The sequence below is a fragment of the Sorex fumeus genome, unplaced genomic scaffold (assembly GCF_029834395.1).
Source record: "Sorex fumeus unplaced genomic scaffold, SorFum_2.1 ptg000178l, whole genome shotgun sequence".
Lineage (NCBI taxonomy): Eukaryota > Metazoa > Chordata > Mammalia > Eulipotyphla > Soricidae > Sorex > Sorex fumeus.
Window position 1 is genome coordinate 918,022 of NW_026606235.1, and position 17,387 is coordinate 935,408.

Here is a 17,387-nt window from a genome sequence, read left to right on the forward strand (position 1 = left end):
GCACAAAGAAAGAGAGTGGAGTGGAAAGGAAACACAGAACGAAACAACACATGGTTAAAGTCATCAGAACTAAAGATTTTGTCTACAGAACTGAGTTTATATGGGGGAGTCACATTGGGTGGAGGGCGCCCTTGGGACATGGGTGGAACGAAGCGGACTCCAGAGATGGGTGTGGTGTTGGCATGATGTACGCATGAAAAATATGATTAACGTTATTGGAAATCCTGCTACCTCCATAAAAAAATGTTTTTATTAAAAAAAATGCTGCCAGAGACCAAGTTTCCACAATTCCTACCTCTCAGGGACCTTTCCCCTCCCTGCTCAGCCAGGGCTGAGAGCCCTCTTGCGCCTGCCTGCCGTGCTGCTCTCTGCCCCGCTCACCCGCCTCACAGCAAATATCCGGGTCAGCAGCATTGGTTGGGCCAAGGAGGCGGGATTGAGTTGGGTCCTGGGAGATGGGAATTTCCCACCATCCAAGCACAGGGAATTCCAGCCTGACCCTGATTCCTTGGGGGCTCCTGGGGGCAAGCTGCATGACACTGAAGGGAAACTGGAACTTTCCATCAAGGCCAACAGCATTCAAGAAGCATTCAAGTATTCAAGCAGGCCAGCTAGGGCCAGCCGGGGTGTGTCGGGTTCCAGGTGGCCTTCATCTCATCAGGACCACAGTCTGCGGCCTGCCCCAACAGCCGGCGCTGAGGAAACTTAGGGCCCCCAGTGAGACATTCATCTTTCCAGCACTTTATCATTTTTTCCATAACAGCACCCTCCCTTCAAGGTGGAGGGGACCAGCTGGTGGCTGAGGAGTCTCAGTTTCTCCTCTCGGCCCTGCCCCCAGCTCAGGCAGTTCATGCTGGCTTCAACATCTTCCTTCTTTTTCCTGCAGTGCTGGGATCAAGTTCAGAGTCTTACACACTTGAGGCAAAGACATGTGCTCTACCACAGAGCCACATCCCTGGCTTCAAACACCTTTTTTCGGCTTGTTTGCTTTTTTTTTTTTTCCCCCCAGCCATACTGGGTGGTGTTCAGGGCTTCCTCCTGGTTCTGCACTCAGGGATCATTCCTGGCAGAGCTCAGGAGACCATATTATATTGGGTCCCAGGGGTTGAATCCTGGTGGGTTGTGTGCAAAGTAAAGGACCTACATGCTGTGCTATTGCTTCAGCCTCTATTTGTTTTTTTGTTTTAGATTTTTGGGCCACACCTGGTGCTGCTGGGTACTACTCTTGAATTCGCTCATGAATCACTTCCTTGATGATCAAAGCAGGGAATCACACAGTTCTGGGAATCGAACCTGGGTTATCAGCAGGCAAACAAATGCCATAACCCCTGTTTTATCTCTCTGCAACAACCTTCCCCAGACATCTCTTTCGCACCTGCTCCAGACTTTCTGGACAAGCTGTGGGGCAACAGAGAACAGTCTCAGAATCTTGATATTAGACTTTCTTGGTGTGAATCCCCAGCAGGGCACTGCATCTCTCTGTGCTACCATTACCTCCAGGGATAATGGCACAGTGATAGCTGAACCAGTTTTGAGGATTTAATGCATTAAAAGCACTTTGCAAAACACCCGGCATGTGGTAAGAGTAATGTAATGGTTTGTTGTTGAGCGATAGCACAACGGTAGGGTGTTTGCCTTGTGTGCAGCCAGCCCATCCGAGCCGGGTTTGATTCCTCCGCCCCTCTCAGAGAGCCCAGCAAGCTACCGAGAGTATTTTGCCCGCAGAGCAAAGCCTGACAAGCTACCTGTGACATATTCAATATGCCAAACACAGTCACAAGTCTCACGATGGAGACATTACTGGGCCCGCTTGAGCAAATCGATGAATAACAGGAGGACCGTGATCGTGATTGTGATTATTATCATTATATAATATGGAGCGATAGCACATCGGTAGGGCGTTTGCCTTGCACGCAGCCAACATGGCCAACCCGAGTTCGATTCCTCTGCCCCTCTCAGAGAGCCCGGCAAGCTACCGAGAGTATCTCGCCCGCACGGCAGAGCCTGGCAAGCTCCCCGTGACGTATTTGATATGCCAGACACAGTAACAACAAAGTCTCCAATGGAGACGTTACTGGGCCCGCTTGAGCAAATCGATGAACAACGGGAGGGCCTTCACTTTTACCTTACCTTATATTATCCGGTATTCGGGCCACACCTGGCAGTGCTTAGGGTTTACTTCTGAATCTGTACTCAGAAATTACTTCTGGCAGTGCTTGGGATTCAACCTGGGTCTGCCAAGTGCAAGGCCAGCACCCTATCGGCTGTACTGTCTCTCCAGCCACCCCTTCCTCATTTACTATTGTTACATTTGAGCAGCTTCTCTTCCTGCTTGTGGGAACCTGGACTTATTTCTTGGGTTCTCTTAGCCTGGAGCAATAGCACAATGGTTAGGGCGTTTGCCTTGCATGCGGCTGACCTGGGTTTGATTCCTCCGCCCCCCTCAGAGAGCCGGGTAAGCTACTGAGAGTATCCCGCCCACACAGCAAAGCCTGGCAAGCTACCTGTGACATATTCCATATGCCAAAAACAGTAACAACAAGTCTCACAACGGAGACGTTACTGATGCCTGCTCCAGCAAATCAATGAACAATGGAAGGACAGTGCCACAGTGCTACAGTGCCCTTAGCTTCAATGTTACTGCAAAACCATTACAGAGATAGCTTTAGGGATGCTACAAAAACAAAGTGTAGAATCTACCACAAAAGAAGAGCTAAGCAGAGGTGGCTTTATTTTTTTTTCCCCTTTGGTTTATTTTTTTGATGAGGGACTGGAGAGAGTACAGGGGCCAAGACACTTGCGTTGCATGCCGCAGATACAGCTTCAAATCCCTGGCACCACATACGGTCCCCTGAATATCGCCCGGGGTCACTCCTGAGCAGAGAGCCAGGAGAGCCCCTGAGCAACACTGGGCGTAGGGAAAAAAAAAGATCCAAATCCAAAACAAACAGAAAAACAATTTATGGGTCAAAAAAAAAAAAGTCTAAATCTTTCTAAATTTTAATGAGCTGTGTCCCTTGGAGGGGTGTTAGATTTCACACATGCTTTCCCAGTCATGCCTTCTTCACAGAACTTCCAGATTCAGAGAGGTTAGGACTGGAGGGCAGCTTACAGACCACTTAATGAATGCACCCCAGGATCCACTGATCCGGTTATAGCCCGGCACTGTGGCAGTGCGGGAAGGGGGGAAGAAGGGGTCAGGGGGGTGCTGGGGGGGGCAGGAGCACTGTTGAGGGATCTGCCCTCCTGGTGCTTCTGCCTGTGGGAAAGGCAGACAGTGAACAGGGACTTAGACCATGAGGCTGTGAGACATATTCAGATTCGATCCCTTTATGCAGTAGAATGGGAGGGAAAGTGAGGCCCAAGAGGGGAAGAGATTTCCTGAGCTGTTGCAGGCATAGTCCTGCCTGTTATACTGGATTCCCAGGCAGATCTCACCAGCTCAGGATATCTTACCTTGAGCAAAGCCTGGTTGGCTTCCGCAGCATCTTCAGCTATGATAGTAGGGACCAGTGTTTACTCACCCTTGTCAGACACAGGAGCTGTTCTAAAGTTTTTGACACATCTTAAGTGATTTCATCCCTCCATCAATCCTGGCGGAGGCAAACATCAGAGATCCTACTCTATTGGGAAGACTCACAGAGAGATGGAGGGGGCAGGATTTGACATCAAGATGACCCCCGCGCCCTTCATCTCTGCACCCTCCCAGTCCAGGCTCAGGCTTTGTATACCGTGCTCTCCAACACTGCAGACCACTCATTCTCTTGCACTTCAGGTCTGTGCTCTTTCTGTCTCTTTTTCCCTCCCTCACACCCAGCCTTGGTCTCAGTGATGCTGAGACCATGCTCAGGGTAGCTTGCAGTAAGGCTTTTCACCCCCTTGGCCCTAGCCTTCCCTTTGGTTTATTTATTTATTTTTTTGTGAATCTGGATGGGGTTGGATCATCAATTGGGCCCTCCAGGTCTGCTCTGCTTTTCAACCCCCTACCTGCTCACAGTCAGTTTTATTCACAGGCTGCTTTTCTAATGCGTCCCTCCCCTCTCCGTCCTGACCCCCAGATGGCAAATTTCAAGGAGCAGGGCCTGACTATCTCCCCAGAACCCCATGGGGTGACCTGCCCGCTCAAGATACATTCGTGAATTAAAAGAAAAGGAAAGCTGCCCTGACCCTCCAAACCAGCGCCTGCACTCTCTGCCTGGCCTCTCTTCCTTTCCCATCCTGTGGGCCCCCAGCCCCTCCCCGCCCCCTTCCTCTCCCTCTCACCTCCCAGGGCCGACTCCGGCCCTCCATCCGGCCTGCATTTTTCCGGGTTTGATATCATTTTTTCCACTCTCCCGGCTGCTGCCGGCTGCCTCTGCCAACTTTCCACAGCCCTCCCCCCTCCCCCATGACCACAGGCTGGAGACAGCTTGGGGTGGGGGGTGGGGGCGGGGAGACCCTCCTTGTTTTTCCTTCTCCAAGCTGAAGTCCGGGTGGGGAAACCAGGGCCATCAGGGGCCTCCCTCCGGCTGGCAGGATTAGAGGGGTGCATCTGGAGGACACGGCCCGCCCACCTAAGCTCCACTCCTTCCTTGGCACCGTGTCCCTGGCACCCTGGAAGTGGTCCACGTGGGGGGCTGAAGCATCTGGGCAGGCAGCTGGGGCAGGCGTGTCAGTCATCAGGGACGCTGAGGTCCAAACGTTTGCATCTTGTTCTGCTCTCCCTGTAGTCACACCCCTTCCCCTCAGGCTGGAAACTCCTGACCCATCCCCAAGGCACAGCCCCAGCTCCAGCTGGCTGGAAGCTTCACTCTCTTGGAAGCTACCTCTCCTTCCCAGCACACAGAGGGGAGGAGGAGGCTGAGTCTGGGGTGGCCGAGTGACACTGGAACACTTACCACTCGCTCCCTGTGAGGGTTCATGAACACACCGGGAGCTTAGCCCAGTCAGGGGGCACCAACCCTCTGCTTTCCTACCCCCAGGGCAGAGGCCCTTTGTCAATCTGCAGAGCAGGTCAGCAGGTCAAGCTTCAGACCAGAGACTGGGCTCCATGTGTGTCCTGCAAAGACGCGAGGGGGGGAGGGGGGAGCGGGGCTGGGGGATGGGAGGAGGTTAACACACAACTGGCCCAGTGATTTTACTAACCGGTGACCCCGTGACACCTAGGCCAAGGAGCTAAACCTGGACACAGCCAGGGTGGACAGGAGAGCCGGAGCTGGACATATCTGGAAGAATACAAAAGAAGAGGTCTGGGCTTTCAGGCGGGTCATCTTTCCTGTCTGATTTATTGGGGTGGGAGGTGGGGGTGGTTCTTGGCCAGAGTTCCAGAGACAAGAGTTTTTTGTTTGTTTGCTTGTTTGGGGGCCATACAGGGATTACTCCTGGCCCTGGCTCTGTACTCAGGAATTACTTCTGGCAGGTTTGGGGGGGCCATATGGGGTGCTGGTCGCGGTTGGCAGCATGCAAGGCAAACGCCCTACCCACTGTACTATCGCTGCGGCCCGGAGACAAGAAAGATTTTTACAAAAAGATACGAATCCCATGTTAAAAACCTAACAGAAGAAAACACGATTCTTAGGACCAGTCTGGGCCCGCGGGGCCGCAAGTCTGTCCACCGCTTCGCCAGGGCAGAAGGTGGTTCCCCAAAGCGGGGGGCTATGGGCAGTGCTCCAGCCCTTCGGCTGCAAGGCCAGCCAGGTTCACGACGACGCCTTTGCTTCTTGGAAATGTCCAGCCTGCACCCCAGGGTCCTGCCGTCCCCCGCAGGTGGCCTCAGAGCACGGCCAGGTTGTGGCAGGACTTGGAGCGCGCTTTGAGCGCCTGGCGCCGGGCGCTGCGGGCGGTCAGGCGGGCCAGGAAGCGGCGCGCGCGCTGGCCCAGGCTAGCGCGCCGGCGGGGCGTCGGCGGCTCCCGGGCCGCGCTGTCCCGGCGGCGCAGGCGCAGTTGGCGCACGACGCCCTCGAAGAGCTCAGCCACGTTGTGCTGCAGCGCGGCCGACGTCTCGATGAACTTGCAGTCGAACACCACGGCGCACGCGCGACCCTCTGGCCGAGGTGGAGGACCCATCAGGGAAGGCCGAAGAAGCATGAGAAAGAGAGGCGTGTTCAGTCTTTTTGGTTTTGGCTTTTGGGGGTCACACCCGGAGATGCCCAGGGGGTTACCTCTGGCTCTGCACTCAGGAATTACTGCTGGTGGTGCTGGGGTGGTGGTGGTGGTGATGGTGGGGAACCATGGGGGATGCTGGGGATCGAACCCGGGTCAGCGGCGTGCCCTACCCGCTGTACCATTGCTCCGCCCCCAAGGCCTGTTCAGTTTTCAAGGCCATTTTTCTTTGCACGTCCTTTGTCTGGCTGGGTACCAGGGGGGGCTCAAAGATGGATGAGATCTGGCGGTGAATAGCTAATGCACCGGCTAGTGACTGAAGCTGGTTGCAGAGGGGGCTGGGAAAATAGGGATTTGTGTATCAATGCAGCTCTAAGAAAGGATAAAAGCATGCAATTTGCAGCAACATTGATGGAACTGGAGATAATCATGCTGAGTGAAGTCAGTCAGAAAAGGGATAGATACAGATATCAGGAAAGGGATAGATGCAGAATGATCTCTCTCATCTGGGGATTGTAAAGATACACAGTGAGGGACTAGAGCTATCGAATAGTGGGTAGGGCTGTTGCCTTGCACGAAGCTCATCCAGGTTCGATCACCAGGAGTAATTCCTAAGTGCAGACTCAGGAATAACCTCTAAGCAGCATCACAGGGCATGACTGCAAAAGCCAATGTTCCTCCCGCCCCCCCCCCCCCCCAAAGATACACAGTTAGGGAGCAACAAGGGGCCAAAGGCAACATAATGGGAGAATGGTCCATACAACTGAGTTGGGGAATATGGGAAGGAGGGTATTGGGGTTCCTTGGGAAAGGGTGGTGGGTACATTGGTGATGGGTGTGGTGTTGGAATTATGTGCATGAGAAACCATTATTCATAACATTGTTAACCACAGAATTTCAATAATTTTTTTTAAAAATGCAGATTTCTAAGTCCACCTGTAGAGAGCATGATTCCTAGTAAATTTGAGATGGGTTTGAAAATCCGTATTTCACAAAATCTCCAGGGCAGTCGGTGACAAAACTGTCCTGCTGCAGACCTGTCACGGAACAGATAGTTCTCCCCTCTCTGGGATGCCACAAGGCCTTCGGTCTAGTTGTCAGGGAACTGGCTCCTCCTCCCTGGGAGGTAATTATCTTATTTTAAAAAGATTCTGTCTGTGAGAAGGACTAAAGATCTTACGGACAGAGTGATAGTACAGCGGTTTGGGCACTTGCTTTGCATGAGGTCAACCGGGGTTTAATCCCCAACATCCCTTATGGTCCCCTGAGCACTGCCAGGAGTGATGCCTGAGTGTGAAGCCAGGCGTAACCCCTGAGCATCATCAGATGTGGTCCCCAAACAACAAAAAGATCTTTATGGGCATTACCTATAAAGATAGATCAAAAAGCACTTCTCATACTCTTTAAATATAAGTCATCTAGGACTTAAAAAGTTTTGCTTTGCCCTTGTTGGCTGAACTGTGGTGTTCCGTTGTTGCTGTCTGGTTTTGGTGCTCGGAACCACATCCAGGGCAGAATACGTGCACAACAGGTGTTTGCCGGCTGAACTCCCTTCCCAGCACAGTGTCCCGTTTCCTGCACAATTCACACCTTGTGACACTTGAGTTCTTTCTTTGTTGATGTATGTGCCAGGAATGGAAACAGCACCTCCCCCAGATAGAAACAGTCCTTGAACTCCATCCCTGGCCTCAGCGGCATCATGAAATTTAAATTTCTACTACTCACAGTAGATTGGAGTCGATTTATCTTTCTGGAAACGCCTGGTGGCACAGGGCCTATCGTGCTGGGTGGATAAAGTGTCTCTGACTCAGGGCTTGGGGAGCCCCAGGGGAACGTGCAAATGAAGAAGTCACAAGGTCTGACGTGGTTCTGGGAAACTCCCAAGGCTGGTGAGCAGAACTGGTTGGGGGAGGGGGCCCTGACAGGCACAGGGCTGGCTGGCCAGGACAGGGCAGGACTGGACAGAGACCATGCATATGGAGGGAAGGGATGGGGTGTAGGGAGGAGACCTGATAGGAAGTGAAGACTGGTTTGGGGAGTGCGAGCAGAGGCTAGAATGTCCCTCGCTCCCAGGTGCAGGCAAAGAGGGGCAGTTTTGGGGTACAGGAGAGAGGAGGACGGTCACCGAGATGCGGCTCACGGGAGGGGCAGTTGGCAGCGTGGCTGAGAGAAAGCGGGAAGAGGAGGTGGCACGAGGCGCTCACCTTCCACGGAAACTTCTCGGCAGCGTGCCAGGTCTGCCTTGTTGCCCACCAGGATGATTGGCACGTGGTCCGCCTGGTGTGTGCGCCGGAGCTGAATGCGGAGTTCAGAGGCGCTCTCGAAACTGCCTCTGTCTGCAATGGAGTAGACGATGATGTAGGCGCTGCCCGTCTGCAGGCACGACTCCTGGCTCCAGCTCGCATCCTGCATGGGAGGGACCCCAGGCCCATCCTCAGAGCGTGCCTGGGTCGTGGCTGCGAAAGTGGGCAGTGGGAGAGGGGGGCTGGGATGATCTGATGAGTGGGGTGGGCCCAAGGATTATTCCTTTGGGTGGTGGGGTGGGGACAACTAGCTCTTCTCTTGACCCTAGTTCTGCTCCAAAAACAGGGCGACCTCACACACTGTTCTCACTCACACTATCCAGGCTGCACACTGGACAGCATGGAGCCATCTGCTTCCTCTTCCTGCTACGGAGGGTCTGACTCTGTCTGGTCATCTGAAGAGGGTTCAAGCTAGTGAGTGCTTTTGGTCTTTCTACAGTCCTGACCTAGGAGAATAAAGGAAGAGAGCGGCGGAAAGGGAAACGAAGGAAGGAGGCAGACAGGAGGGGAAGAGTTTTTCAGGATAGTTTTGAAGATGGAGCAGCCGTGGAATGCAAGGGAAGAGGCAGGAAAGGCACCACATCCTCCACTTAACTCCCACGTAAGGCTGATAGAGAAAAGACAGTCACCAGTCACACTTGCTTTCTTTGAGAGGCCAAGCTACACATGCATACAGTCATCGCAGGAGTGAGGACATGCATGATTTAATGATAATCTCAAAGAGGATGAAGAGGGTGGCTCTTTCCTCAGTACCTCCCAGCAAGCACTCATTACTCAATTGCATCTTGGTATATTTTAATTAAAAAAATTTTTTTTGGCTTTTTGGGTCACACCTGGAGATGCTCAGGGTTTACTCCTGGCTCTGCACTCATGAATTACGCCTGGCGGTGCTTGGAGTAATTGGGGCTTGGGGACCATATGGGATGCTGAGGATCAAACCTGGGTTGGGGCTGTGTGCAAGGTAAACGCTCTACCCACTGTTCCATCGTTCCAGCCCCTCGATATATTTTTATCTGGTGGCTTTCAGTTTCATCTGATTGAAGTTTATTTGTTATTTTTTTTTCTTTTATTTTGGTTTGGGGAGCTATATCTGGTAGTTCCCAGGGCTTACCCTTGTCTCTACACTCAGGGATCACTCCTGGCTGGGCTTGGGATGCCCAAAATCCAACCTATGTTGACCACAGCAAGGTAAACACCCTACTCTTTTTTATCACTGTATTATCACTTGTGTCTCTAAGGTTCCCTTTAAAAAAAAAAAGAGATACCTTGTGATGTGACCCTTCGTATTCTGAAATTAAATTTATACATCCTACTATCTGGTAAAGAAATTAATTTGCTAGTACAGAGAGAATAATTCCAGTATCTTGGAAAGACTTCCTCACAGGCATGTGGTCACGAGTCCAAATCCCCAGTGTCTCACATGCACTGAGCGTGATCCTGAAAGCTCTGCTCTTTGAGAATGGCAATTCTGTTGTCTGTGATCCCTAGTGCCACAGTGAGTTGTGTTGCATCAAATCTAGCTGTCTGTAAAGACCACAAAGGGATGCAACACCCAGTGAGCACCACAGTGAAAATGTGTGAGCTCCATGGTCAGGAAGTGTGTCTCCTGAAAAGCATGTGTATGAACACTGCAGTGACCCTTGGCGAAGCACCACAAAAACTGGGCATCAATTATAAAGTGCAACCCCAGGTAGAACAGCGATCGTACAGCATGGAGGGTGTTTGCCTTGCATGTGGCAGACCTGGGTTCAATTCCAGGCACCCCATATGGTCCCTCCACCCCATATGGAGCCTGCTAGGAGCGAGTGATCCCTGAGCGCAGAGCCAGGAGTAAGCCCTGAAGACTGTTGGGTGGGACCCCCCAAAACAAAATCAAAACCAAAACCTAAAAAGTACAATCCCTGCCAAGCAAGTATGCCGCATCTCAACTAAAGGAACTAAAGGAGCACCACACTTGGTGAGCACCATGGTGAGTATGCAAGCATGGTAACCTGGTGTGTGACTTCTGGTGACCACAGAGCCAGGAGTGATGACTCTGGCAAATGCCACCACCGTAAGAACAACCAAGAGAAGGGAAGGGGAGGGATAGTAAAAACAAAGAATTAATTTGCTTTAATAAAGACCCAATCTTTGCCCTCAGCTCCTGGGAGGTAATCCCTGAACCCCTGGAGTGTCCCTGCCTGATAAAAATGTCTTTACTTGGAAGTTTGAAGGTATATCCGATATTAACAGAACGATCTGTGTTGAGGGGACCACAGGTAGTCAGCCAAATCTATAAGGATCAAGTCCCCATAAAAGTATGCAAACATCAGAAGTCTGCAGTCACCTTCCCTGGTTGGCAATATGATTATGTATGTCTTTCCCTCCCTCCTCATTCCCACTCCCCTTCAAGGTATGCATCTCTCTTATTTTGAGAGGGTTGGGGCCATGCTCAGTGGTGCTCAGGGCTTCCTCCTGGCTCTGCACTCCTGGATCACTCTTGGAAGTGCTCTGGGTGCTGGCGATCGAACCTAGGTCAGCTGCATTCATGGCAAGTGCCTTACCCATTGTACTCTTTCCATCTCCCCAAAGAACAACTCTTTTGCTTCTTGTTTTGGGGCCGTACCTGGTGGTGCTCAGAGTTTACTCCAGATTCTGTGCTCATGAATCACTCCTAGTTTTGCTCAGGGAACAACATGTGGTCCCAGGGATTGAACCAGGGTCAGCACTTGAAAAACAAGTGCCTAACCCCTTGTACTTGCAAACATCAGAACTCTGCAGTCACCTTCCCTGATTGGCAATATGATTAAGTTGCCAACGTTTTAAGTGTTTCTAAGACATGGTTCCTGACCTCCAAAATCTCATGAGCCTGGGGGAGAAAGACTACGGAGATGGAGAGTTTTAATACATAGTGTAAGCACCATGGGGAGAAGCATATGTAAGTGGCAGGCAGGTAGTGGAAGAGGATAGTGGAGGTCAGAAGAAACCGACCTGGCAAAGTATAGATAGTTGGGGGAGGGGGGCCTTCCCTGTGGACTGGTGAGTAGGGTTGGAAAGAAAGAACAAGCAAAGCAGGAAAGAAGAGAATGGGCCAGGAATGGAATCTCTCATGTGTGGGGAAGCACTTTGCTGAGAGCAGCCAGAAAAGCTTCCTGAAAACCAAGCAAGATAGACAGTAGGGGAGCACGAGCTCAGTGGTGAGCAGTGCTGTCAAATAATTTCTCAGCAGCCCATATCGATTCTTTCCCAGGCCACATAACCACGAAGACAACTGTGAGATCTCACCCTGGGTTGGGAGACAACTATGGAATCTCAAGCTGGGTTCTCAACCTTGACTATGAACACATTCCTTTTCCCTTCTGGATCTTTTTCACTAGCTATAGAAAGAGGATAGTTCTTGATCATTCATTCACTGCAGAAATATTTGGGGGAGAATTTTGCTTATGTTTTAGGGTCATAAAAAAGTCTGGTGCATGGATTTGTGGGTAAGAACCCCTTGGGGATGTAATTTTTTTGCCACATCGGCAATGCTCAGGGGTTACTCCTGGCTCTATGCTCAGGGGTCATTCCTGGCTGGCTCGGGGGACCATATGGGATGCTGGGAATCAAACCCAGATCAGCCAAGTGCAAGGCAAATGTCCTACCTGCTATACTATCTCTCTGGCCCCTGGGGATGTAATTAAAATAGAGTTAAGGAACCCCACTTGTATAAGCTCTATTTCATTGGGTCTTAGGGTAAGGACTGAGGTGTGTGTGTGTGTGTGTGTGTGTGTGTGTGTGTGTGTGTGTGTGTATGTATGTGTGTATCTGGCATCAATTCCAAGACTTCACACTTTCAGGCAAGAACTTTACCACTGAGCTATATTCCAGGCCCTATGAATTTGATTTTTTTTTGTATTCTGTGTAGGTGGTAAATAGTCAAACTTGGGCTCTAAGGCTCACACTATTCTCACATTCTACCTAACATCAGAGTACCATCTAGACTAAGGACGGAAATGATAGATACTGACTCAAAAAAAAGCTCTTGCCATATGAATTATCTTCGGGGGATGCCTTCATAGTCACCGACCAGTGAAACAAGTTCAGTTTCTTCAGTTGTAGGAAAACCAAGGGCCAGACAAGAGAACACACTCTTAAAACTACATAGCCAGCTGGGCACAGAATCTCAGTTCCTAGTTTTCTAGGACTAGGACTCTACCCCTGTAGGATTCTTACCTGATTTTAAAAAGTAGACCCTGTCTCACCTGTTTGTGAGTATCGTGAGGTGAGGGGACATGTCTGCCCTATTCACTTCTGGGTTTCCAGTGTTCTGGCCAAGTTGTATATTCAGAAATAGTCAGAAAATATTTCTTTCTTTTTCTTTCTTCCTTTTTAGGGTTCATACCTGGTGAGGTTTCGTGGGGGGGGGGTGATTCCTGACTCTGCACTCATGAATTACTTACTCCTGGCAATGCTCGGGGGACCATATGGGATGCCAGGGATCGAACCTGGGTCAGCTGCTTGCAAGAAAAGTGCCTACCTGCTGTACTATCACTCCAATCCCCTAGAAAATATTTCTTAACGAATGAATGAGTGAAGAAGAGAAACCTCAGTTTAAGGTTCAGAAGATGTTGTTTCTGGGTTGATAGGGGTTATAGAAAGGCATCATTCTGAGGCGGGAGAGAATAGGCTCTGAAGTCTTCTAGATCTGGACTTGAATCTCACATGGCTATTCGAGAAGTCTGGCACATTACTGACCTCTCCGAACTTTAATTCAAGTAAAACAGGAATCAGAACACTCACTACATCGCTTAGCCTTAATAGAAAGTCCTAATGTATGTCTAGTGCTTAGTATAGGGACTGACACTCCATAAATGGCAAGTCTATTAAGGGAACCATCATCATTATTAGGTTCATTTTGGACCCGAGTCTCCTTTGAAGCTTATTTAAAAGGAATTGGCCACATTGCTCATCATCATGAGCTTCTGGGCCTATCACTAGTTAATCACCCAAAAGTGCTCACCTAAGCTCTGCCCAGGGACAGGGTCTCCCTGCATTTTAGAGGAGGGGTCTACCTCTTGGAGAAATCCTGAATTATAGTTCTTTAAAGTTCCACAGTGAGCGTGTATAGCAAGAAAAGGGGCTGGTGAGGGGAGGGCAGTTAGGATGGAGAAGGGACCAATATGACAATGATAGCTGGAAATGATCACTTTGGACAAGAACTGAGTGTTATAGTGGGTAAAGGAATATATATGATAATCTTTCAGAACTGCATTGCATATTATAATACCCGGGGGTGGAGAGAGAGAGAGAGAGAGAGAGAGAGAGAGAGAGAGAGAGAGAGAGAGAGAGAGAGAGAGAGAGATGGGACACTGTCAGGGGAAATGCACACTGGTCAAGGGTTGGGTATTGGAACATTGTAGGACTGAAACCCAATCATGAACAACCGTGTGACTGTGTATCTCATGGTGATTCAATGAAAAAATATTTAAAAAAAAAAAGAAAGAAAAGGGGCTGGAGTGATAGCACAGCGGGTAGGGCGTTTACCTTGCACGCAGCCAACATGACCCACACAGGTTCGATTCCCAGCACCCCATATGGTCCCCTGAGCACCGCCAGGAGCAATTCCTGAGTGCATGAGCCAGGAGTAACCCCTGGGCATCGCCGGGTGTGACCCAAAAAGCAAAAAAAAAAAAAAAAAAAAAAAAAGAAAGAAAAGAGGTCAAAGCAATTGTACAGTGGGCAGGGTATCTGCCTTGCACGCGGCTAACCTGGGCTCAATCTCCGGCACCCCATATGGTCGCCCCAGCCAGCCAGGAGTTATACCTGAACGTAGAGCCAGGAGTAAGCACTAAGCACTTCTGGGTGTGGCCCCCAAACAGAAACAAACAAACAAAAAGCAAGAAAAAAGAAAACTCAAGCAAGATAAAAGCATGAGAGGGCCAGATTCCCGTCTGCTGTTCTTATCTGCTCTGAAAGGGGTCGGGGAGGACACCTTTTGGTTTCCTTTTTTCCCTAGCTCCCAAGTTATGCTTAATAAGAGTGATAACAATGTACATATTTCATCTATGTTCACCATTACTGTTTGATTTGGAACCACATCTGGCAGTGCTCAGGGCTACTCCTGGTATGATGCTCAGAGGCACTCCCAAGCTTGGGGGACCATGAGGTACCAGCACGCACTCCAAGCTCCAGCCCCCATGGTCACCATTTTTGGGATGTGTTTAAGCAGTGCTCACCTCTGTGAAATTGCATAAGAGTTTCCAAAAGCTGGTGGGCTGGAGAGATAGCTGAGAAGGTGCTTGCCTTGCACACAGACTACCCAGGTTTGGAGACTGATCTCCAACCTCCCTTATGGTCCCCTGAGCTCACCAGGGGTGCTCCCTGAGTGCAGTGCCAGGAGTAAGCCCTGAGCACAGCCAGGTGTGTCCCCAAAGCCAAAACAAATAAAAACCAGCTGGTAAGGAAGATAGGAATGATTGACCCACTTATCAGATGTGAATACTGAAGTTCACGGTGAGTGGGCAGGTGACGTGGACAAAATCACACAACTGGTAAGAAAAAGAAAGGAGAATTCCACCTCAGGTGTGTTGGTGCTCAGTCCCATGTTCCTGTCTCTGCAGAGCGTAGCTGGGTGGAGTAGGAAGAGGGTGCTAATAGCCAGTAGGAGGTTGATAGGCAGCAGAAGAAACAAATCCAGGCATGGCTGCAGCGGGGAATGTGGGGGAGAGGGAGGTGTCAGCAGAGAGGACAAGGGTGTCAGGCATGTGAGTGAGGCCTTTGTTTGGAGAGGTTGCTTAGGAGCGCTGGGATTTGGGGGCTTAAGGATGCTCTCTGCCTAGTCCTTGTTCTTTGGTGCCTAACAGGGTACGGCGCCTGTGATGAGGCCCAGTCTCCCCGCCACCAGCCCCTTGCTGTTCCCTACCAGTTTCTCGGCCTCCCAGGCATCCACGACCACCAGCGTGGTGTCCTCTCCATCCACTGTGAGCGTCCTCTCGTACACTTCTTCTGCAAGTGAGGAAAAGAGCCGGAACTCAGGGAGGAGAGGTGGACCTGGGGACAGGGTGGACCCCAGACCCTCCTTTGCAGTCACAGTGTCCTCTACCCTTTCTCTTGAGGTACTCACCACACTGGGGCCTGTTTCTCTGAAATGTGAAGAAGCCTCGTCAAGAACCCTCATCTCCCCAGAAGTGAGCTCAGTACCTGGCAGGCAGTAGGTGTTAGAATGTGGCTCAGTTGATTGGCTGGGAGTGCGGTGTCGGTGGGGTTAATCTTGAGCTGGGAAATTCTCCTCAGCATATGCTTCCGGCACTCATGTATCTTCTGGGCCCCTGTGTTCCCCTCTGGTGCATCCAACCCTTTCCCCCTCACCCTGTGACCTTGCAGCCAGTGTTACAGGAACCCAGCTTCATTTTTCATTTTCTCATGCCCCGTTACCAGAAGTGCGGACAACTCTTAGTTCTCCGAGTCTCTTGGGAATAAAGAAATTCAGGTTTCAGAACCTGGCATCTGCAAGTCTCCTTCTGGAGTAGGATCTTAGTTTTGCTGCAGGTCATGGTGGCCCTGGATGACTGACCAGGGGACTGGGGCGGGGGGACCCAGGAGCTGGGGAGAGCAGGGTCTGGACATTTCTGAACTGGATGAAAGTTATTTTCTTTACTCGTCAGACTCATGGAATTCAGAATTGCCCTCCTTCTGACAGGGAATAATCCTGCACCTTCCACCCCCAAGACATTGGCAGAATTCTCACTTATTATCTAAGGAATCCCCCTCCCATAGACCACTGTTTTGCTGTACCTCGCACAACTCTAGGGGGCGCCCTTCATTTTCCAGTTGAGGTGTATGGTGGAACTGCATATGCCTTGTAGCAGTACTTGGCAGCCTCGCAGCCCCTGCGTCCAAGGTTTCTGCTCCCTCGCCCACCTCCCAGTCGGCCCTGGGGGCCCTACCTCCCAGCTGTTCATGGAGCTCCCGTTCTTGCTTCCCTGCAAAGAGGCTGGCCAGGCTGGTCTTCCCGACTCCCGGGTCTCCAAGCAGCACCACCCGGTAAAGGGCTTCCCAGGAACCTTCCGAGTCGCTGGATTCTGAGGACCAGCTGTTGGGGGCTGGTGAGGGTTGCCGGGCAGGAGGGTTGAGAGAGACTGATTGGCCCAGCCGGGGATGCTGGGCCTTCATGGACGGCGTGGCGCACAGGAGACCTGGCCGATGACCCCGGGATGACAGAGGCAGTGGGGTGCTGGCTCTCCTCTGGAGGGAGGTCTTGGCTCCTTGCTGCGTGTTGAGTGTCATCCTCGGGAAGGGGGCTTGGCTTGTTCCCTCCTTCTTTCCTGCTTCGTTCCTTTCCTCTCTCTTTCTTCCTGTGAAAAGAAGGGATGCAGAATTACTCTGAGACCCTTTGGGGCCCAGATCAGCTGCCTAGACACCCCTCTGTGGGTGCCACCTCTATCAAATGGGAGGGGCCGGCTCCTTGGGGTTGAAGTTTCTGCTTCAGGTCCAGGGTGAACCGGCATCAGGCTGGGAGGGGCGAGAGCACCAAGTTGTGACCCCCCACACACACCCACACACACCCTGGTGTGCACCCTAGGGGGACTTTTCCCCTGCCTGGAGCGTGGCCGGGTGAGGACCACAGGGCAGGCCCCAACAGGAGCCGCATTCGCACCCCGAAAGGCACCTGAGTTGCCCGCACAAGCTGGGGGTTCTTGGAGGGGAACTGGGGGGTGGGTGTCCTTCGCGGGGGGGTGGGTGGGTTAATTCTACCTCCCGAGAGCGTTTTAGGCCGAGGAAGAGGCAGGTCGGGGTGGGTGCGCCTCCCCAGGGCGAGGGGGTTCTGGGGGTGCTCCCTGGGCCGTAACCCGAGCGCCCCGCTGTCAGGGGAACGTGCGTCCGGCCCGCCCCCTACGTGAAAAATTCAGGAGCGGCCGGGCCGGCGCTGCGGCCTCGGCTGGGGCGGGGATGGGGGGGTGGGGGGATGCGCGACAGCCGGGCCCCAAGTTTGCGGTGACAGGACAGGGTCCTGGCAGCGGGCGTGGGGGGAGAAGCCCCAGGG

The 17,387-nt window shown here is 51.7% G+C and overlaps 1 protein-coding gene across 2 annotated transcripts; it reads right to left on the minus strand.

The window, feature by feature from the left end:
* Window positions 1-5,690: 5,690 nt before the first annotated feature.
* LOC130017142 (GTP-binding protein REM 1-like) lies at window positions 5,691-16,654 on the minus strand. 2 transcript variants are annotated; one of them, XM_056107846.1, is made up of 4 exons: window positions 16,291-16,654; window positions 15,267-15,349; window positions 8,285-8,416; window positions 5,691-6,023 (listed from the first exon to the last, which is right to left on the minus strand). In XM_056107846.1, exons 1-4 carry the CDS (start codon window positions 16,628-16,630, stop codon window positions 5,823-5,825), a joined length of 756 nt encoding a protein of 251 aa, XP_055963821.1. In that variant the 5' UTR covers window positions 16,631-16,654; the 3' UTR covers window positions 5,691-5,822. The 2 variants fall into 2 exon arrangements, with proteins under 2 accessions (XP_055963821.1, XP_055963820.1); XM_056107845.1 differs by having other exon boundaries at window positions 8,285-8,486.
* Between the last annotated feature and the right edge of the window lie 733 nt (window positions 16,655-17,387).